Source organism: Antechinus flavipes, chromosome 3, assembly GCF_016432865.1.
Source record: "Antechinus flavipes isolate AdamAnt ecotype Samford, QLD, Australia chromosome 3, AdamAnt_v2, whole genome shotgun sequence".
Classification (NCBI taxonomy): Eukaryota; Metazoa; Chordata; class Mammalia; order Dasyuromorphia; family Dasyuridae; genus Antechinus; species Antechinus flavipes.
The window spans coordinates 619,938,839-619,961,218 of record NC_067400.1 but is presented as its reverse complement, the minus strand read 5'-3'; the positions used below and the strand labels follow the sequence as shown (position 1 = coordinate 619,961,218).

At 50.9% G+C, this 22,380-nt stretch overlaps 1 protein-coding gene across 2 annotated transcripts; it reads left to right on the top strand.

Annotated features, from left to right (window-relative positions):
* The first annotated feature begins 4,339 nt into the window (after positions 1–4,339).
* On the top strand, positions 4,340–22,146 carry IGLON5 (IgLON family member 5). Of its 2 annotated transcripts, XM_051989586.1 has the most exons (8): positions 4,340–4,439; positions 11,910–11,988; positions 12,199–12,431; positions 13,463–13,582; positions 17,230–17,364; positions 17,586–17,706; positions 18,560–18,714; positions 21,014–22,146. In XM_051989586.1, exons 1-8 carry the CDS (start codon positions 4,361–4,363, stop codon positions 21,103–21,105), a joined length of 1,014 nt encoding a protein of 337 aa, XP_051845546.1. In that variant the 5' UTR covers positions 4,340–4,360; the 3' UTR covers positions 21,106–22,146. The 2 variants fall into 2 exon arrangements, with proteins under 2 accessions (XP_051845546.1, XP_051845545.1); XM_051989585.1 differs by lacking the exon at positions 4,340–4,439 and having other exon boundaries at positions 11,401–11,988.
* Positions 22,147–22,380: the final 234 nt, after the last annotated feature.

Below are 22,380 nucleotides of genomic sequence, written 5' to 3'. Positions count from 1 at the left end.
GTCTTAGTGATCACTGTAAATTATATTAAGTGGTAGAAACTGTGCAACACGTTAACACAGGTTATACAACTTTAGGGCCTACTGAGCCTCTAGAAACATATGACCTGCCGGCAAGAATTGAGCATCAAAAGCTTACTATTTTTCATGGATTGATGGATATCAAATTCCCATACTACAAATGCAGAACTCAGAATATCAATAAGAACTCTAGTACTGAACCAGACCATTATCCCAAATATAACACTGATCTATAAACACTTAAGAACCACATTTTAAATAGGTAGCGCCATACCAAATACTCATAACCACAAAGCTTTCTAGAACGAAAAGCCTTCAAAATACAAAGACTTAACAAAAGAAATCAAAACGATATAGGAACAGGACGAGGTCCATATTATCTTTGCCATTATATCTGCAACTAGGGTAGGGTAGAGAATGCTTTTAGTGAGCCTGCAGAAAATGAGTTTATTTCTTCATCCACTTACTCAATGACCAAAAATAATTTATTCACTAAGTATTAAAGCATAATAGCATGATGGCGACTTGCCCTTAGAATTGTTTCTATGTTAAATCAATTTTAAGTAATGATAATGCCATTAACAAGGGTAATAAAAACACCAAACTCTCAAAGCTCATCGTCCATGTCATGAGGATGGTGGCAATGGCCAATTGGTGGGTATCAATCTAAGTGATTTCTATCAGGGGTGTCATGTGCCTTGAGGTAACTATGGCAGCTCTGAAGGCCTCAGTTTCCTTAACTGTAAAATAGGGATAATAATAGCACCTCTCTCCTAGCAATAAGACATGGCAAAGCATTTAGCACAGTGCCTGGCATATATTAGGTATTACATAGGTAGTTATTATTATAATGGATAATGAGCATGATGTATCAGGTACCATATAGGTGGCTATTATTATTATTAAGTATTATTATATACCTGCTGGATCACTAAAGGAGGCAAACTATAAATGTACTTCATGATGTTTTAGTATGTGCTAGTACAGACTTATGACACAATTGAAAGCTGATTTTACCAGCCGTAGCCAAGGGCTTCATACTATTTTTTGTCAACAGTATCTTGAGCCCTGAGTTACACAACAGCCAGTGATGGGCAATCATATAAAAAATTGGGGGGGGGGGAATCTATTTCATTCCTAAACAAAATTATAAATTAAAATCAAACAGCTACAAACAGCTCTCTAGATTGGGAGAGGGGGAAGCTAAAGAACCCCAAGTCCCTAAAAATCTTGACTGAAGACAAAGTACAGAAATTCTACCTAATTATGAAACATAGTACTGAAACAGCTTTTAAGCTATTTTAGAAGGGGGATAGGTATACTTAGACTGGAATTTCCAAAAGCCATTCTTGAATTGGATGATGTAATTCATCATATGGAAAGTTATGATTTTTTTCAAAGCTGACATCTGTATAACCCTCATGAATCATGACCATGTTCTTCATAGCATTTGACCAGTTAACAGAAACATAGAAGACTGTTCCAAGAGGCACTCACAGCTGGAAATATCAGCCATTGCTGAACTACAGTAACAAGGGAAACCAAGGTAGAATAATGGCCCTAGAGTCAGGACAACCTGAGTTCAAATCTGAGCTTTGGCACTTACAAGTTATATGACTAGTGGGCAAGTCATTTAATCTCGATTGCCTTAAATAACCACAGAAGGAAAGTTTTATCTAGCCAGAAATTTGGCAAAGGAGGATTTGTATAATAGTGGTAATAGTAACAATAATAATTTCTCTTTAAGGTTAACTTTAAGGTTAACAAAGAGTTTCTTTGCAGTGCCTTTGCTTTAGCTAGTGGGTGTATTATTTCCCCTAATTAACAGATGAGAAAACTGAGCATCAGAAAGATCATGTGATTTTCTCAGAACTGTCTGAATTCAAAGTAGGAATAGGAGGGGGAAAGGACATGGACACAGAATCAGAGACAGAGACAGAGAAGGAGAGAGCGACAGGAGACAGAGAAGAAGGAGAAAAAGGAGGGAGGGAAGAAGGGAAGGAAAAGAGAAGAGGAAAGAAGAGAAGAGAAAATAAGAAGGGGGAGATGTAAATAGAGATACATATGTAGATAAAGATACAAATATATAGGTTTAGACATAAAGATATGGATTTAACTATTCAGAGATACAAAGCTAGAACTAGAGATAAAGGTAGAGATGATAGAGATTATTGGGTCCAGATCCTGTGATTTTATCTGTGTAGCAAACTTCCTGACCAGCCACTGTGCTAACTTTCATATCATTAAAAAGTTACTGGGGCACTGAAAGAGTCAGCTAAGTGGCTTAGTGGATAGAGCCTTTCAAATCCAAACTCAGAGATGTTCTAGCTTTATGACACTGGGTAAGTCACGTAACTTGTGTTAAGTTAGTCTCCTCAACTGTAAAATGGGAATAATAATAGCTCATAGTCTCAGGATTATTATGAAGATCAAATGAGATAATATTTTTAAAGCAATTAGTACATGTAGTAACTGCTATATAAATGTTAGCTTTTATTGTTGTTATTATTATCATTATTTGTCCGTGACCTCACAGCCAATAGGTTTTTGAGGTGGCACTTTCCTAACTCCAATAGAGACAGAGATGAAAATAAATGTAGACAGATCATATTATACAATGGCTAAGGTACTGAGACTGATGTTAGACATTCTTACTTGGGCACTTATGAGTTTTGTGGGTGACCCTGGACGAGTATCTTAACTTCTCCTGACCCCAGGCAGTTTCCTGGAGGTTAGCTACTAATTTATAGATAATTGTGATTTTTATTACTAGAAGGGGATGCTTTATCCGGAGCTCTTTAGAACTATCAAGTTTTCTGCATGCACATGTGTCTTTATATCAAAAAGCATTTCTTAAGCCGCTACTAGGACTGTGCTGGGCAGAAAGGTGACTCGGTGGAATAAAGTGCTGGGTCTCCGAATCAGGAAGACCTCAGTTCAAGGCTGATCTGAGACACTTATTTAGCCCTAAGCAAGCCACTAGATCACTTTTTGCCTCAGTTTCCTCATCTGGAAAATGGAAATAATAATAGTATCATATAAATGGTAGAGCTAGTGTGTGTGTGTGTGTGTGTGTGTGTGTGTATGTGTGTGGGTGTGTGTAGGGAGCTATTCAGAGAGAGGCCTGAGAAAGCCAGTCCAGCAGCAGCTAGCACCAGTGTCCAGGCGTCAGGGCGTCCTGCCCAGTCGTACCCCAGGAAGTTCCTAAATGAACCTTTTATCCCCGGCAGACTTTAGGCAGGGGTCACTCCCCATTCACAGAATCTTAGTTTTGTAGAGAATTGCAAACTGGAATCTTTGCAGGAGCCATTGAACAAGTAAATGGCGTCGAGGTCCAGTTTAGACTGTGTAGGAGGTAGGGCCATAGTGACAATCCCGCAGGTTCAGCCCGGGCTTGCCAGGCTTGCCCATGGGTCCTTGGGGGCTGGAGGGCCGTGTCTCGTGGCCCAGTTGAAAGCCCTTGGCTGCAAGGGCCGAGACTCTGGAATAAGTATTCCTGGCTCCATTTTATTGCCAACAATTCCGGAAGAGCCAGGGGAGCTAGGGGCCGGGGTGCCCAAGAAAGTGAGGACTGGGAGAGGGGGTCAGGTTGCCTGGGTCCCCGAGGAGACTGATGGGTTCAGGAAAGTCGTTCCCCGGAGCTTTGGGGAGAGCTTCCCGCCTGGATCCGGGCGTGGGGAAGCCTGAGGGGAAAGACCTCTGGTCCACGTAGGAGGCGCCAGACTCCGGAGTGGGGCGGGGCAGGGGCAGGGAGGGGGTCGGGACGCTTGGGTCCTTTGAGATCCAGAGTTTGGAACCTTGCCAACGCGGGGCCTGGGACACCTGACCCCTGGCCGGGGCTGGATCGGCAGGTCGGGACTCCTGGGTCCTTGTGAGCGCGGGGCCTGCGGGTCAGGACACCTGCGTCCTTGTTGGAAGAAAGGGGCAGGACGCTTGGGTCCCTGCGTAGCATGCTATAGGGGCCGGGATGTTTGCCTTCTGGCGCGGGCGGGGGCGGCTGGTGGGCAAGATGCCTGGGTCCCGACGGGGGCGGGGGTGAGGGAACTGGGGATTCGGAAGGGGGGTGGGCAGAACCGCAGTAACAAAGGCCTCTCCATCCGTCAGGCAGCGCCCCCCCCTCTGCCCCGCCCCGCGGCCCCCCGCATCCCCTGATTGGCCGGTCCCCCTGCCCGTCAGCGCCGCCCCCTCCCCGGGTCTGCAGCAGGGCTCTCGCCGGCTCCTCGCGCCCCCCCCCGCCCGGTGCCGCAGGCGGGGAGCCCCCCTCCCCCTCCCCCTTCCCCCCCGGGCCCCGCGCGCCCCGGACCGGCCCCCCCTTTCCCCCTCCCGCCCCCTGCGCGCCGCCATGCCCCCCCCCGCCCCCCGGGCCCGGCTCCGGCTCCTCGCCGCCGCCGCCCTGGCCGGGCTGGCCGTCATCAGCCGAGGTACTGCAGCGCTGGGGCCGGGGGGCGGGGAGGATGGAAGCTTGGGTCCCTGCGGGGGGCGAGGGATCAGGACGCCTGGGTCCTTGGCAGCTGTGAGGTTATCGTTGGGTTGTGGAGTTGGGAGTGACCTTAGTGATGGGTCTGGGAGGAAGCGGGTTTGGATGCCTGGGTCAGTGGGTGGGTGGGTGGGGGTGCTCCGGGGGATCAGGGCGCTAGGGTCCCCCGGGTCTGAAGGTGGACGCTAGGATAGCCGGGGGGAGGGCGCGGGGAACAAATGAGTCTCTGGGGGGTCCCGGAGCCTGGGCAGGGAGTGACAGTCCCCAGGGGTCCCGGGGCCTCGCTCGCCTGCCTGGATCCCAGTCGGATGAGAGCAAAGGAGGGGACTGGCGGGGAGGCGCGGGGGGGGCGCAGAAACCTGAGTCCTGAAGCTGGTCGGTAGAGAGGGGGGTGGGAGCAGGAGATTGGAGAAAAAAGGCTTCATCGGCCTGGGGCAGGGAGGGCGGGGGGGGGGGTCACAAAATTGGAAGAGTGTACGGGGTTGGGTGGAGTGTGGAGAAGGTGAAGCGGGTCATTTAGAGCCGTTTCTGGGGGCCCGAGGGGCTCGGAGGCCGGACCGCGGCTCGGATGGGGGGAGGGGGAGGCAGCGCTGCCGGAGGCTCAGGTGCCTGTGCCGGGAGGAGGGTGGGGGCCGAGGCATGGGCTCGTCTGTCGTCTGGGTCATCGAGGGGGCAAGAGAGGCGAAGGTGCCCGTGGGATAGGGAGCAGGGGCAGGACACTGGGTCCCCCAGGTGTCTGAAGGACTGGGGAAGAAGGGGGATGGGAAGGAGGACCAGGGCTGGCTGCGATTTTTCTCCGGCTCCTGCCGGAAAGGTTAATGGGCTGAAGAGATGCTGGATTAATTAAGTTTCGCTGGCCCGGGTCCACCTAGGACTGGGGCTTCTTCCAGCAAGAAATGGGTTAAGGGGGCCTAGACCCAGGCCGACCTCTGACTCCCGGAGGAGCTTTTCCCACAGCCAAGGATCGGGCCGTCTCCTGCGGCCGGGCTGGAGGGCAGAGGAAGGGGGTGGGGGGCGGAAAGAGCCAAAGCTTTTCACTGCCCGGCCTGCCTGAGCCCGGCTCTCTAGCTTCCCCTCCCGATGTCTCCCGGCTTTGTCTCTGGCTCTCTCTGCGTCTCTGCTCTCACTTTCACCTGACTGTCTCTGGTTCTCTTTAAATCCTCTCCCCTTCCTATCTCTTGACTTGTGTCGCCTGCGTTTCTTACTTTTGCATTTACCTTGCTCTTTTGTTCTTCTCTACTTATTATCCTTCTCATTCTCTCACCTCTAGAAGGTCTCTCCGTGTCTCTTCGTGTCACCCTATTATTTATGTAAGTTTCCGTCTGCTCTCCTCTCTTTAATTGTCTTCAGAGCTCTGTGTCTCCCTTCCGGATCTTTGTCTATGTCTGTCTCTCTTATCTCTGTCTCTCTACCTCTCTCTCTGTTTATTCTCCCTGTCACTTTGTCTGGCTTTCTGTCTCTGTGTCTCTCCCTGTCTTTCTGTCTCTTCTCTGTCTCTGAGTCTCCCTCTGGCTTTCTGTCTCTGTATGTGTGTCTCTCCCCCCCCCCCCAGCTTCTCTCTCCTTATCCTGTGTCTCTTTCTCCACCTCTCTCTGTCTCTATCTCTTATCTGTTTGTCTCTCTCTCCCCTTCTCTTTCCATCTTTGTGTCTCTGTCTTTGCCTGTCTCCTCCTCCTCCTCCTCCTCCTCCTCCTCCTCCTCCTCCTCCTCCTCCTCCTCCTCCTCCTCCTCTTCTCCTCCTCCTCTTCTTCTTCTCCTCCTCCTCTTCTTCTTCTCCTCCTGCTTTTCTTCTTCTTCTTTTCCTCCTCCTCTTCCTGCTTTTTTCTTTTTTTCTGTCTTTCTCTGTATGTCTCTGTGTCTGTGTCTGTCTTTTTTTCTTTGACTCCCTGTTTTTTTCTTCCCCTCCCCTCTCTGTCTCTCTGCTTTTCTGTCTCTATCTTTGACTTTCTTTCCTTCCCTCCCTCTCTCTCTCCCCCCTTCCCATTCTCTATCTCTGTCTTTCTCTCTATCCCTCGATCCCTCCCTATATCGCTTCATCTCTCTATCTTTTTATCTGTCTCTTCCCATCGCTCTACAGCTCTTTTTTTCTCTTTCTCTCTTCCCCTCTGCCTCTCTCTCTCTCTCTCTCTCTCTCTCTCTCTCTCTCTCTCTCCTCTCTCTCTCTCTCTCTCTCTCTGTCTCTCTCTCCTTGTCTTGTTTCTGTGTATTTCATCTTTCTCCCCCCTTTGTCTCTCCCTCCATATCAGTGTGTGCCTGTCTCTGATCCTCTCTTTCTGTCTCTGTGTCTGTTTCTGTCTGTCTGTCTCTGTCTGTCTCTTTCCTCTCTCTATCTCTCTGTGTGTCTGTCTTTTCTTTATGTCCGCCTGTCTTTCTCTGTGGGTGTCTTTCATGTTTCTTTTTCTCTACTTTCTTTATCTATGTTTTTTTTTCTGTTTCTCTCTGAATGTTTGTATTTCTGTTCCCATTTCCCTCAGCATCCTTCCTAACTCTGTTCATCATTACCAATCCTAAGACCCTCCCTGTATATTCTCCATCTTGAAATCCATCTTTTTCTCTCTTTTTTAAAAACTTTATTCTTTCCTCTTTTTGTTATTCTTTCTATTTCTGGGTCTCTTTTATTTGCTTCTGTTTCAGTATTTTTCCATACCCGTCTTCTGATCGGCTTCCCAACTTCTCTTGGCTTTGCTTTTGCTTCCCCACTGTTTAGTCCATTAACCAGGATAATGAAACTCTTAGCAAACGGACTGGGAGTCATTGACTTAGGTAGTAGTCTTAGCTTTGTCACTCATTCTACATGACCTTGGAAAAGTCATTTTCATTTAAAAAGTCTGTCTTGAAACTGTAAAATGGGAGGATAAACTAGGTGATTTTTAATCTCTCTCTCAGTATTGATGGCATTCTTTGTTCTAGGTTTTCAAGATCACTCAACTCTGAAATTCTACATTTTGTGTTTTAAAATCCCATTCACCCTTAAGCTCTCTTTTAGGTTCTAGGGTTACTTTAGAGTTGACAGTCTATATTTTTCCCTTCCAGGAGAAAGATTATATCATTTTCTATTCTGAGTTATCAGGGTGCTTTTACCTTGAATCTTCTATATTGAAGAAAATTTCTAGTTCTGATATTTTGTTTTAATGTTTCTCCTGGCTCTGACATTCTCCATTCTATTTTCTTAGATCAGTTCTACCCTTACATTCTCTGTTCTAGGTTCAAAAGTTCTTTCTGGTGTTCTGACATTCTCCATTTTCTGTTCTATGTTCAGAAATTCCCTCTAGTGTTCTGACATTCTCTATTGTGTTTTCCTAGATCAGTTCTATCCTTACATTTTCTGTTCTGGGTTCAAAAGTTCCTTCTGGTGTTCTGACATTCTCCATTCTATTTTCTTAGATCAGTTCTACTCTTACATTTTCTGTTCTGGGTTCAAAAGTTTCTTCTGATGTTCTGACAGTCTCCATTGTGTTTTCCTGGATCAGTTCTACCCTAACATTCTCTGTTCTATGTTCAAAAGTTCCTTCTGGTGTTCTGACATTCTCCATTGTGTTTTCCTGGATCAGTTCTACCCTAACATTATCTGTTCTATGTTCAAAAGTTCCTTCTGGTGTTCTGACATTCTCTATTGTGTTTTCCTCGATCAGATCTATCCTTATATTCTCTGTTCTGGGTTCAAAAGTTCCTTCTAGTGTTCTGACACTCTCCATTCTGTTTTCTTAGATCAGTTCTACTCTTACATTTTCTGTTCTATGTTCAAAAGTTCCTTCTGGTGTTCTGACAGTCTCCATTGTGTTTTCCTAGATCAGTTCTACCCTTACATTCTCTGTTCTGGGTTCAAAAGTTCCTTCTGACATTCTTCATTCATAAAGTCTGTTCCACCTTTGACATTCTCAGACTCCTCATAAAAAACTTTTAATGTTTTAAAGCCTCTTCCAGCTCTGACATTCTACATTTTAAGACTCCTCAAAGTTCTGACATTCTGTTTAGTAACCATCTCCTCCTTTCATTCTAGATTCTATTCTATTCTAGATTCTAGAGCATCTCCCAACTTTACCTTCTCCATTCAGAAAGTCCCTTTCTAGTCTGATATTCTCTGTTCTAAGTTCTGAGGCCCTTCCCAGCTCTAATGTTCTATTCTGAGGTCTCTCTCAGTTTTGTCATTCTCTGTTTTTAGGCCAATTCTTCCTTTCATTCTGTTCTTGGAGGAGGCGTGGAGGACGGGGCATTGGAGTTACCCCTGGGGTGAGGACCTGCTCGGGCACTTTATATTCTCTATTTTTAAGAACCTTTCCAGCTCTAATTTTAGATGTTCTTAGTTCCAGTGGTTTTACAGCTCCCTACCTCAGTGATTCTCAGAACCTTCCTGCTCCTCTCCCACATCCTGAGCTCCTATCCAAGCAGCAGCAGCCCCAGCAGCAAGAAGCCCCTTCTCTCACTTCTCCCATCCTCTAGAGTTCTCCCTCTAGAGAAACTCACCTTTCTACAGGGTAAGCGGAGCCAGGACGGAGGTCTGCAAAAGATGACCTGACTCATCTCTCTTGACAGACACCCCTGAAGTGATAACTTTTTGTGGCAGTCTGTTTCCTTGCCTGTTTGGGGGCAGTCAGGGTAATCGATGAAAGGGCAGCATTTCCTCGTGAAAGCTGATTGGCCCAAGTAGCCATTTGAGCTTCTGGGGCTGTTGGGAGTCGGCCCTACAGCATCCACTTGAAGCAAGCGAAGCTTTGTACTTTATGAAGAGGGATGAATGGACTGACCTTCACCTAAACAAGACCTAGTTTTACATTGAGATGGTAGATAAATTCTGAACTTGGTAGCTTGAATAATCATTTTCCCCATTCAGGATAAAAAAATACAATCTCTTTCCCATTCTCCCACGTAATAACCTTCATCTCATATATCCTATAGAATAATTTCCATTCTTATCTAATAATTCCAGTCAATAATTAATCCATGAGTCAAGCTCTGGATAATCTGTACAAATGGGTCTCTATGGATACCTCCAGATCGGAAAGGGGTTTTTTGAGGGTCCCAGAGAGGTAAGAGGGTGTGTCTTTAATACCCCCTACTCCCCTCTCATTCCCTTGTGATAATTCTGACCAAATTCTTCTAAAATGCTTTTTCTATTTTTGTTGCTGTTGTTCGATCGTGACTCTGTGGACTTTTGTCCACGGGGTTTTCTTTTCTTTTTTTTTGCTGAGGCAATTAGGGTTAAGTGACTTGCCCAGGGTCACACAGCTAGGAAGTGTTAAGTGTCTGAAGGCAGAGTTGAACTCAGATCCTTCTGACTTCAGGGCTGGTGCTCTATCCATTGTGCCACCTAGCTGCCTCTCATGGGATTTTCTTGGTAAACATAGTGGAATGGTTTGCCATTGCCTTCTCCTGTGTGTTCCCATTCTATGGATGAGAAACTGAGATCAAAATAGAAGATAAGGGATTTATCCAAGGTCACACAGCTAGTAAGTGTCTGAGGCCAGTTTATAGCTCATAAAACTGAGAGTAGGAGCATAGAATGGTACAATCAGGAGGCACATTAAGCCTCTTTAGTTCAAGCTCTCTCCCTTTCCCCTACCCCTCACAGCCTTTCTTAGTGATTCTCTCCAATCATCTTCTGGTGTGAGGGACTGCAGTCAGAAAGGGAGACTCTCACTTCTTCATCTCATTTTCTTCACTGTCGTCTTCCTTCCTTCTCTCCATTGTATTGCATTGTGGTAACCTTCCCTGAGGGAGACATTTGATGATTATACTTGGTGATGGAAGTGGGACTCTAAGTCACTTTGTGTGTGTGTGTGAAAGAGAGAGAGACAGAGAGACAGAGACAGACAGAGATACAGAGACAGAGAGACACACAAAGAAAAAGAGAAAGACAGAGAAACTGAGACTGAGACAGATAAAGAGAGAGACAGAAACAAAGACTCCCAGAGATAAGAAAGCTTCACTTCAAATAGCTTGTGCTTATCAGTTCACATGTATATGCATTCATAGATCCGTGTGTCTATATGTGAGACTACATCTTTGTGACTGTGTCTCTATGTCTGTTCTTATTTCTGCGTGTTTTTGTATGAGACAGTCCATCTTTGTGATTGTCTGCCTGTTTATACATCTCTGGGCTTGGCTGTGAGGCTCTAGCTTTATTATTTGTGTATTTGCTTATTAGGACATCCTTGTCTATCTCCATGTGTGTCTGCTTCTGTTTTGTTCCTTCCTGGAAGTGTGTGACTCTCTCTGTCTCTGTCTCTGTCTCTGTCTCTGTCTCTGTCTCTGTCTCTGTCTCTCTTTCTCTTCCCCCCCCCCCCTTCCCAGGGACCATGTGCCTGCCTGTCTATGTCTGGCTATCGTTGTTTCTGAGACTTTTGTCCTTGTAATTGTATCTAGACGCCTGTTTTTTTTTTTTTTTTCAGTGTGTCTCTGCCTGTGTTTGATGTCTGTGTGTCCTTGGGAGTGCCCCCGCCTGGGTGTTTCCCGTTCTGCTTTATAGTGTGAGGAGCAGCACGTTGAAATCAAAGCTCTGTTGGGTTCTAAGCTTCACCTCATGGTCTGAGCCCCTGAGAGAGCGGGGTGGGGGGCGGGGGAGGGAGGGAGCGGGAGCTTAGAGTGGAGGTACTGGAGACAGTATGTGACTGCACCTGTAGCTTCCTGTGTCACTGACAAAAGCGGCTCCTCATTCTCAGTCTCCTTCTCCCAGACTCTGCGTCTATCTTGGCTAAAGTATTAGTATTACTAATATAGAACGTGTTATTGTTAAATAAAGAACAGAGAGGGCAGGAAGGAGGCTGGTAAAAGCTGCCTGTCCTTAGTGGCGGAGTGCTCCGTTATCCGGCAGAGGTTTGCTTGTGTATCTCAGTCCCTCGCGGGAACAGGAACTTCTCGGCTAAATTTCCTTCCCTGGTGCTTTTTTTTTTTTTTTTTTGGGGGGGGGGAGGGCTCAGAGGCAGGGAAGGACGAGACCTCAGACAGACTCTGGGATGGGACACCTGCTCTCCATTTAGCCCCTGCCCCATACATAGCATCCGGGCTTGGAGTAGGCTGGCAGCAATTATGCGGGATAACAGGGCTTCTGGGTTAATTAGGCTCCTCCTTCTCCGGCCCACGTTGCCTGCCGGGAGGCTTGGCCAGAATCTCACTTGCTCGCATCACTAGCTCCAGGGCACGGGCCGTCGGGCCCTCCTTGCCCTGACACTTTTATCTCTCAGCGTCTCCAGCTATGTCTCTCTTGCCGTCTCTGTCTCTCTGAAGCTTTCCGTGCCGGGGGAGCTGGCCAGCTGTAACCCGCTGGAAAAAGGGATGACAAGGGGTGGCTTGTGCTTGTGTTTACAATGTCACGGGGGCCAGACTGTGGGAGTGACATGCCAGCCTGGCCCCAGGTTCTGTGCTGGGGGGATGGGATGGAGATCACGCGCCCACCCTCCTCCCCCTCTCTCCGCAGGGCTGCTGTCCCAGAGCCTGGAGTTCAGCTCTCTGGCAGACAACTACACCGTGTGCGAGGGAGACAACGCCACGCTCAGGTACAGCCGACACCCCTTCCTGTACGCCCCCCCTCTCTCTCTCTGGTGGTCCCCTCCCCCCAAAACCCCCACCTCTTCCAGCTGACTCAAGGTAGGTGCGCCATTCCCTCCCCCCGGGAGCTCCCTCCCCCTCCCCCCGGGGTCCCCACTCCCTCCCCCCGGTCCCGGGGCCCAGGCCGGTGCCAGCCAGAGCCTCCCCCGTGGCCGCAGCTGCTCCATCGACGAGCATGTGACCCGCGTGGCTTGGCTGAACCGCTCCAACATCCTGTACGCGGGCAATGACCGCTGGACCAGCGACCCGCGCGTGCGGCTGCTCACCAACTCCCCCGCCGAGTTCTCCATTCTCATCACCCGCGTGGGCCTGGGCGACGAGGGTCTCTACACCTGCTCCTTCCAGACTCGGCAGCAGCCGCACACGGCCCAGGTCTACCTCATCGTGCACGGTGAGAGCCAGAGAGGAGAGGGGAAGAGGGGAGGGAGGGGAGGGGCGAGATGAAGAGGGACGGGGAGGGAAGGGAAAGGAGGAGGGAGGGGGGAGATGAAGAGGGACGGGGAGGGAGGGGGCTGTGGGAGGGAAAACGAGGGAAGGAGGGGAGGATAGGAAAAATGAGAGGAAAGAGAGAGAGGGAAGGAAAAGGAAAAGAGGGAAAGAGAAGGAGGGAGAGGGAGACAGACAGAGAAACAGAGAGAGGAGGCAGAGGCTCACGCAGTAATTGGAGAGGGTGGAGAGATGGAGGCCCAAACACAGAGATAGGAATAGAGACCCAGAGAAAGACAGAAACAAGGACCCAGCCATAGCAATCAAGGAGTGAAAGGAGTGATTCCCGACTCCCAGAGACAGATCTAAGGAAGAGCGCTGTCCTGGTTCTGAAGCTGCTGTGGAGAAGGGAGGAGCACAGACCAGGAACAGAGGCAGTGGAGAACATATGAAGGGGAGCCAGGAGAAGGGTATAATAATCATTAACATAGGGAGAGAAAAGCAGAGGAAGATAGAGGCAGCCAGAGAGCAGGAAGACAGAGTGAAAGACAGATGAATAAAACAAAAGCTAAGGGGTGGTTTTCTGCCTCTCCCTGCCTTCTCAGGGCCCTGGGGCAGCTAATAGCACGGGCTGGTGTATCTGTGGCAGGGATTAGAAAGACCTAATGGCAGCCCAAGGAATGAGACTGGGGAGAAAGACATCTGGGTCTCTTAGGGGTAGGGATTAAAAACTGAGGCTTGGAGTTCTTGAGGTAAACAAGGCAGGAGGATGAGGGTGCTTGGCCAGGTGAAGGGAGAAGAGATTGGAAGATCAAAATGTCTAAGTTGGAAAGGGGTTCGGAGTCCAAGATTCCCAGAATCCTCCGGGTAGAGGTGAGAATCAGGTTGTCCAAAGAGAGACCAGGAAAACTGGGACCCTCAGAAAAAAAAAAAAAGCTGAAGGATCCTGATCTCTGGATCACCTTCTGCCCCACCTCTTCCCCCCTCTCTCTGTAGTCCCTGCCCGAATCGTGAACATCTCGTCTGCGGTGACAGTGAATGAGGGTGGGAACGTGAACCTGCTATGTCTGGCTGTGGGAAGGCCAGAGCCCACAGTCACCTGGAGACAGCTCCGAGGTGAGGGCCCCCCTGCCTGATTCCCCCGAGCCCGGGCCCTGTGTTCCCTTCTCAACCCCCAACCTCTCTTCCCAGACCCTGCTGTACTTACTTCACTCCAGGCCCTCCCTAAATTCCCTAAATCCTAACTTCCCAGACCATGAAAAATCCCCATTGGGCCAAATCACACGTATGTGGGGGATTTATTATCTTTTACGCCAAGACTCCCAGAGTTAGGACCTGTTGAATCTCAGAAGACACCCTATCCAACCATTGCCTGTGCAGGAATATGGGCAAGATGTGGAGGGGGTGTGCAGGGGAGGCGACCAATGGTCATCTCTTGCAACTCCTCCAGTGATGAGGAGGTCACCTTCTCTTTGCCCTGGGTATCAGAATTTCAGAGTTAAAAGGGATCTCAGAGTCCATCTTGGGGACAGCAGGTGGACATAGAGAGAGTCCTGGGAATGGAAATAGATTTAAATTTGGCCTCAGATATTTCATAGTAAGTTACATGACTTCTATTGTCCTCGGTTTCCTCAACTATAAAAAGGGATAATAATAGCACCTATGTCAAAGAGTGGTGGTGAGAATCAAATGAGATACTATCTGTAAGAGGTCTTAGCACAGTATCTGGCACATAGTAGGCACTATGTAAAGCTCATTCGGTTCTCTTTCCCACAACTGAATGAGAATCTTTCTTCAATATCCCCAGCAAGTGGTCATCCCACCTTTGCTTGGAGATTTCAAATGATGGACAATTTATTGCAATACTATCCCAAATATTTGTTCATCATTCTAATAGTCTTGGAAATCAGAGATTGGAGAGATCATGAAATACGGAAACTCGGAGAGATCTTAGAAAACATAACATGTCAAAGCTAGAAAAGAGTTCAAATCCCATTTCTGGCTCTATCTTATGACTTTAGTCAATCACTTAACTTCCTATGGCCTTAAAATGAAGGAACTTTAAGGAAGGAAAAGACTTTAACAGCTAACTGAATGTGGAGACTTTTCAGATATGGAGGAAATACATGAAGGGAGAAGGATGAGATCAAGTAGGGAAGATGTGGTTGCAACCCATATTGTGGAGGGCACCTTGAATGCCAATACTGAGAATTCGCTCAACAGGCAGTAGGAATCCCTGAAAACTTTCGAGTAGGGAAGCAATGGGATTTTCCACAGGAATTAGGAAGATGAGTCAGCACCGATGTAGAGGAAGAATGGAAGGGGAGGGGGGGGCAGAAGAGAGACTGGATACAGGAAGATAGCATTGCATGTTATTATGGAAATTTAAACAAGAGGCAAAGAAGGCTTTCACTTATAGGATGGTGACCAAGTAAGTGGAGACAAAGAGACAAATGTAAATACAAGTGATGTGATTGTGGTAGGATGGCCAATACTTGGCAACTGATCAGATATGGGAAGTCAAGGAAGAGGAAGGTTGACCCTGTGGTTTTCATCTCGGAGAATAGGAGAATGGGGTGCCTGAAGAAAGAAGTATCACAAATATCCAGAATTGGAAAGGACCTCAAAAGGGCATTTAATCCAACATATACTTGAAAAGGGATTGCTTCTGCAGCATCCCTGATATTGTCTATTGGACAATTCCCATCCCTCCCTGTGGGTCTCAAGTTCATTATCTAAGGGCCTTCCCAGATCTAACCGACTGTGATTCTAGGGAAAACTAGCTATAGGCTTCTCAATTCCATCAGTCGAGCATAAATATTTACCAGATAGGATTGTGGGATAACAGAACCTCTGAGCCACTGGGAACTTCAGAAGACAAATCCCTCTGTCCCACTGTCCCAGTGCCCAACAAAAAGCCTGGGATCTGGCGGGGTGCCCTGCACTTGGATAGGCATGTAATTGTTTTTGTTGAATTGTGATCGTTCATTCTTTATTCAAAGACCTCCACTGATGGGGAACTTACTGCACCAGGCATCCCACTCCCTTTGGGAGACCTCTGATCAATAGGAAATATATACTTATATTGAGCCAAAATTCAGTCTCTGCTGGCTAGACCACCTCTGGTGGGAGAGACCTCGGGGAACCAAGCCATTGGACGCAATTCAGCAAAATTATATTAAGTAGAACCTGTCCTATGTGATCCACAATGGAAGAGAAAGGAGAGATTTAATATAAGCTCTTCTTTCAAGGAGATTATAATCTAATAGCTCAAGGTAATTGTCAGGATTTATTTCTTTGTTCCTTAAAACACAGAATGCTAGAGACTTAGAATATGGCTCCATTTTCCTGAGATGAAAAGAATCACAGAACAAAGTGTCAGGACTAGGAATAATGACAGAAGATAGAAAAAAAAAATGGAAGGGTCTATAAAACTTAGAATATCAAACCATAGAGGAATCCTAGTGGGGGAAGGGAGAATAAACCCTGTGGACAACTGTTCTGACAGCAGAAGGATCCATGATTTCACTTAGCTGGCTAGGACTGTCGATCTAATAACGGCTAGCTTTTTATAGCCTTTTTAAAGTTTTTAAAGCAATTTTTAAATGTGATCCTGACAACTTTGGTGGGTGGGTGCTATTATTATTATTATCCCATTTTACAGATGAGGAAATTGAGGCAGGCAGTGATGAAGTGACTTGCCTGGGGTCACACAGTTAAGAAGTATCTGGGGCTCTATTTAACTTCAGCTCTTCCTAATTCCAATTCCACCACTCTATCCATGGACCACCCAGGTGCTTCAAAGGCTAAGTGACACGTGTATAGCTAGATTGGATGGGAGGCAAGGCTGAAAGCCAGGCTTTTCTGACTGGATGGAGATGGCTCTCTCTGTTCACTATAATATACGACACCTCCATGAAACCCTCCGATTTGTAAGATGCTCTACTAGCTTTCTCCTGTTTGATTCTTAGAGAATGCCTCAGCTAGAAGGGAGCTTAGAACAGAGACTGTCAGGGCCAGAAAGTTCCCTAGAACACTGAATGTCAGAAAGAACCACCTTAGAATGTAAAATATCAGAGCAGGAAGAGTTTGGAAGAAAGTCTGGGAGATCTAGGAGAGAGCTTAGAACCGAGAATGTCAGGACCAGAAAGTTCTCTAGAACACTGAATGTCACACATTCTATGAGGATCCTCAGAACACTGAATGTCAGAACGTTTTATGAGGATCCTCAGAACACGGGATGTCAGAAAGAGCCACCTTAGAATGTAAAATATCAGAGCAGGAAGAGTTCGGAGGAAAGGCTGGGAGGTCTAGGAGAGAGCTTAGAACCGAGACTGTCAGACCCCAGTTGTTGCTTTGAATGGGGAATGGCAGAACTGGTATTCTTAGAACTCAGCCCACAGAATGATTAAGCTGGGAGGATCATTTTGCAGAGGGTACATGGCACCTATTGCCTGACTTGGGGCTCTGGCCCCGTCTGGTTCCTAGGCCCAGAGCCCCCCCGAATCCTCTGGGAGACTTGCATCCCCCAGTTCCCCGGATGTACCCTCCCCGGCTCTCGGAATCCTGCGTCTCCTGCCCCCAGGCGATTCCCGAGCTGGTGACCCCAGCCCTACTTTACTCGCCCACTCACTGACCCCAGGGTCCCCAGCCCCTGTTTGCCCCCGCTCCTGGCTGTGCCCCTGCTGATGTGTGTCTGTGTTGTGCCCGTGTCGTCCCCGTGTTGAAGTGTGTTTGTGTCCGCCCTGCCCCTCCTCCCTCAGACGGCTTCACATCCGAGGGTGAGATCCTGGAAATCTCGGACATCAGGCGAAGTCAGGCGGGGGACTACGAGTGCGTGACCCACAACGGCGTGGCATCGGCCCCCGACAGCCGCCGCGTGCCCGTCACCGTCAACTGTGAGCCCCTTGTCGCCCTGGTCTCGCCCTAGCCTAAGGCCACACGCCCAGGTCCCCAGGGGGAGGGGCTGACGTCCGGGTCCCCGGAGACGTGGGCTCGAGGGAGGGCCGCCTGGGTCCCTGATCTGGCGGGCTGGGGCCGGGGGCGAGGGCGGCTAGGCTGAGGAGGGGGGGCGTGGAGGTCGGGCCGGCTCATGCGGGCCGGTCCCCTTCTCTGCCAGACCCTCCGACCATCACCGACGTGACGAGCGCCCGGACGGCCGTGGGACGCACTGCGCTACTCCGCTGTGAAGCTATGGCCGTGCCGCCCGCAGACTTCCAGTGGTTCAAAGATGACAAACAGTAAGGAGGGACGAAATGGGGAGGGCCCTTCTAGGGGGCGGGTCCCCAAGCGACGGAGGGAGGGGGGCAGGTGCGGGGAGTGGAGGGAGGCGCGCGGAGGGCTGGGCCCGCAGCTTCTGTGGGGAAGAGAGGGTGTGGGCTTTTCCCTCAGAGCTGAGGAATGGGGCCGGGACAGGGCAGGAGGGAACGCACCTGATGGGCAGGGCCGGGGGAGATGAGCTGGGAACTGCTTTTTTTCTGGGAGTCCTTCCGCAGACCGGGGGAGATCAAAGATGAGGGCGCCAGTCCCTTCACTCCATCCCCTCCGCGGGAGTGCTGAAGTGTGGGGGAAGGGAGTACCCTGGGTTTGGGGCATTCTTCAAGAACTGAAATCACTGTCCCAGGAGAGGCGGGGCACGGGCATGGAGGTCGAGCTGGAGAGGAGCAGGAAGCCCCTTGGCACTGTGGGCAGTGCCCGCAAACTGTCCTCAGTTTGGAAGGGCTGTGGTCTCGGTGACCGTGTCTGTCTGTCTCTATCTCTATCTCTATTTCTGTCTCTGTCTCTCTGTCTGTCTCTCCCTCGCTCGCTCTCGCTCTCCCCCCTCTCTCCCTCTCCCGTCCTCTACCTTCCTCTCTCTCCCCTCTCTCCTTCCCTCTCCCCTCTTCCTCCTCTCCTCCTTCTTCCTCCTCTCTCCTCCCCTCCTCCTTCTCCCTCCTCTCTCCTCTTCTCCTCCCTCTCCCTCCCTCCTTCCCCCTCTCTCTCACACTAACGCGCACGCAGCCATAGAGACCAGCAGCACAGGAGGCTGGAAGCCTGGGAGGGTCTGGGGGGCCCCTGAGGGAAGCAGGGAGGGACTGACAAGTCTGCCCGCAGGCTGGGGGGCGGCGCGGCCGAGGGCCTGAAGGTGCAGACGGAGAGGACCCGCTCCATGCTGCTCTTCGCCAACGTGAGCGGCCGCCACTACGGGAACTACACGTGCCGGGCGGCCAACAGGCTCGGGGCTGCCAGCGCCTCCATGCGCCTTCTGCGTGAGTGCGGCCCGCGGGGGCTGAGCCCGGGAACGGCCCCCCACAGGAGCAGGGAGGGGAGGCGCGGGGCCGGAGAGAGGGGCAGGGGACACAGGCGAGGAATAATAGCAGGGAGACGGAGGACAGGCTGAGGAGCACTCAGGAAGAGGGAAGAGAGAGGACAGGCTAAGGAGCACTCAGGAAGGGAGAAGAGAGAGGACAGGCTGAGGAGCACTCAGGAAGGGAGAAGAGAGAGGACAGGCTAAGGAGCACTCAGGAAGAGGGATGAGAGAGGACAGGCTAAGGAGCACTCAGGAAGAGGGAAGAGAGAGGACAGGCTAAGGAGCACTCAGAGGGAAGAGAGAGGACAGGCTAAGGAGCACTCAGGAAGAGGGAAGAGAGAGGACAGGCTAAGGAGCACTCAGGAAGAGGGAAGAGAGAGGACAGGCTAAGGAGCACTCAGAGGGAAGAGAGAGGACAGGCTAAGGAGCACTCAGGAAGAGGGAAGAGAGAGGACAGGCTGAAGAGCACTCAGGAAGAGGGAAGAGAGAGGACAGGCTGAGGAGCACTCAGGAAGGGAGAAGAGAGAGGACAGGCTAAGGAGCACTCAGGAAGAGGGAAGAGAGAGGACAGGCTAAGGAGCACTCAGAGGGAAGAGAGAGGACAGGCTAAGGAGCACTCAGGAAGAGGGAAGAGAGAGGACAGGCTGAGGAGCACTCAGGAAGAGGGAAGAGAGAGGACAGGCTAAGGAGCACTCAGGAAGGGAGAAGAGAGAGGACAGGCTGAGGAGCACTCAGGAAGGGAGAAGAGAGAGGACAGGCTAAGGAGCACTCAGGAAGAGGGATGAGAGAGGACAGGCTAAGGAGCACTCAGGAAGAGGGAAGAGAGAGGACAGGCTAAGGAGCACTCAGAGGGAAGAGAGAGGACAGGCTAAGGAGCACTCAGGAAGAGGAAGAGAGAGGACAGGCTAAGGAGCACTCAGGAAGAGGGAAGAGAGAGGACAGGCTAAGGAGCACTCAGAGGGAAGAGAGAGGACAGGCTAAGGAGCACTCAGGAAGAGGGAAGAGAGAGGACAGGCTGAAGAGCACTCAGGAAGAGGGAAGAGAGAGGACAGGCTGAGGAGCACTCAGGAAGGGAGAAGAGAGAGGACAGGCTAAGGAGCACTCAGGAAGAGGGAAGAGAGAGGACAGGCTAAGGAGCACTCAGAGGGAAGAGAGAGGACAGGCTAAGGAGCACTCAGGAAGAGGGAAGAGAGAGGACAGGCTAAGAAGCACTCAGGAAGAGGGAAGAGAGAGGACAGGCTAAGGAGCACTCAGGAAGAGGGAAGAGAGAGGACAGACTAAGGAGCACTCAGGAAGAGGGATGAGAGAGGACAGGCTGAGGAGCACTCAGGAAGAGGGAAGAGAGAGGACAGGCTGAGGAGCACTCAGGAAGGGGGAAGAGAGAGGACAGGCTAAGGAGCACTCAGGAAGAGGGAAGAGAGAGGACAGGCTAAGGAGCACTCAGGAAGAGGGAAGAGAGAGGACAGGCTAAGGAGCACTCAGAGGGAAGAGAGAGGACAGGCTAAGGAGCACTCAGGAAGAGGGAAGAGAGAGGACAGGCTGAAGAGCACTCAGGAAGAGGGAAGAGAGAGGACAGGCTGAGGAGCACTCAGGAAGGGAGAAGAGAGAGGACAGGCTAAGGAGCACTCAGGAAGAGGGAAGAGAGAGGACAGACTAAGGAGCACTCAGGAAGAGGGATGAGAGAGGACAGGCTAAGGAGCACTCAGGAAGGGGGAAGAGAGAGGACAGGCTAAGGAGCACTCAGAGGGGAGAGGACAGGCTGAGGAGCACTGAGGAAGAGGGAAGATCAAGGACAGGCTAAGGAGCACTCAGGAAGAGGGAGAGAGAGAGAGAGACAAAGAAACATACCTGAGAAAAATATGAAGGAGAAACAGAGAGTCTGGCAAAGAGAGGGAGAAACAAAAAGGTGAGACTGGGAGAGACGGGAACAGACCAAGGGAGGCCAAGGTCAAGAATCGGGCCAGTGGGGACCCGGCAGAGGGCAAGTGGAAGAGGGTCAAAGCAAAGACAAAAAAATCAGAGATTGGGAGACACAGGGAAAGAAGGGAGAGAGAGAGCAGGAAGCAGAGCCAGGTACAGAGACCTCCCCTTCTGGACATGGTAGAGAGGGAGGGACGAAGGCAGCTCCCAAAGCTTAGAGGGGAAAGCCTGGGACTGTAGACAGCACCCCACAGAGGGAGCCCCGGCCCGGTGGAAGCTGAAGGGGCCGCCCTCCTCCTCCTCCCCCTCACCGCGCCCCTCACCCTTCCCTCCCTCAGGCCCAGGCTCTCTGGAGAACGCGGCCTCCCGGCCCCCGGGGCCTCTGGCCCTCCTCTCTGCGCTGGGCTGGCTGTGGTGGGGAGGCATGTAGGAGCCAAGGCTGACAGAGACCGAGCCCTAGCGAGGGAGTGAGCCAGCAGCCTGGAGAGAGTGAGAGCCAGCAAGGAAGGCCCCGAGTCCCGGGCAGAGGAGGAAGAGGAGAGATCCTTAGAGAACCCATCACTGTGAGGGATAAACGCAAAATTATGCATCGTTTCTACAGCCATCGTCGTCACCCGTTCACGTGTCCGACCGTTCCCCGGTTACCCCTGACCCCCTCGGCCCTGGCCTCGATCCACTCTGGGTACCCCGTCACCCCTGCCAGCCACAGGCTGCCCGTCACCTCTGCATGCCAGCTTTCCGTGGCTGCACTGGCTGCAGGGGTCCCTGGACCCCACCCCACCCCCACCAGGCTTAGCTTTAGCTTTCTCACCTGTCAGGAGCCCCGTCCCCCCTCGTGTTGGATCTTGGGAAAAGTTGGGGGAGGCACCGGCACCTCCGGGCCTCTCCCAACCACCGAGGCTGCCTGCCACATTTCTGGGTGTCCCCTCCCCACCATCCCTCCCCTCCCCCCTTCCGGCCTTCCCCCCAGGCCGACTGGTGCTTCCGTCCCACTGTCAGGCCGGTGGCTGTGGCCTCCCCCGCTTCAGCTGTCTGCCGCAGTGCTGCCCCACCCCTCTGCCACCTTAGCTGCTTGCCCGTGTCCCTGGCCCGTCCCTGGCCCGTCCACTGGCTGCCGGCCGTCTGAGCCCTCGCTCCCGTCTTGTCTTGACGCCAGTCAGCCGACCGTACCTCACCTACATGTACCTGCACCCACCAGCGACTGTGATCAGCAATAGTCCCCCCTGTCCCCCCTTCCCCGGCTCTAACTATCTTCTGCTCTGGGTTTGGCTCCCCGGGTCCAACTGTAGCTTCTACCCCAGAGGAGGTGATTTTGCCAAGGGACAGAGAGAACCTAACAGAAGCCTGCTGCTAACTAGTCCCACTAGAGACCCCCCAAACCCGCCACTCAGACAGAGGGAGGGCGAGTCCTGGGCCCAGTCCTAGAGATACTTGTTAACACCTTCCGCTACATAAAAACTTCCTCAACGTTCATAGCGCTCAGAGCTGGCCAGGGCTAAGGAGGGTCGGGGGTGGGCTGGATCAGGGAGGGACAGGGACTGTACCTCAGAGGGGGGCATGGGCCCCATCCACATTGTCTTCCATTCCCAGGGTCCTGAGGAGGGTGGGGAGGGGAGGGGAACTCGGGTGTGGGTGGGGAAGAAGGACCCTGGGACCCAGTGTGTCCCAAACCATGGGGAGTGTTGAAACCGCCACACCAATAAAC

Excerpts from the sequence above, each read along its gene's own strand:
- IGLON5 (XM_051989585.1), top strand. The coding sequence starts at position 11,768 with ATGACAAGGGGTGGCTTGTGCTTGTGTTTACAATGTCACGGGGGCCAG. Across the intron at positions 17,365-17,585 it reads CGTGCCCGTCACCGTCAACT|ACCCTCCGACCATCACCGAC; the intron begins GTGAGCCCCTTG and ends CTTCTCTGCCAG. Across the intron at positions 18,715-21,013 it reads CGCCTCCATGCGCCTTCTGC|GCCCAGGCTCTCTGGAGAAC; the intron begins GTGAGTGCGGCC and ends TCCCTCCCTCAG.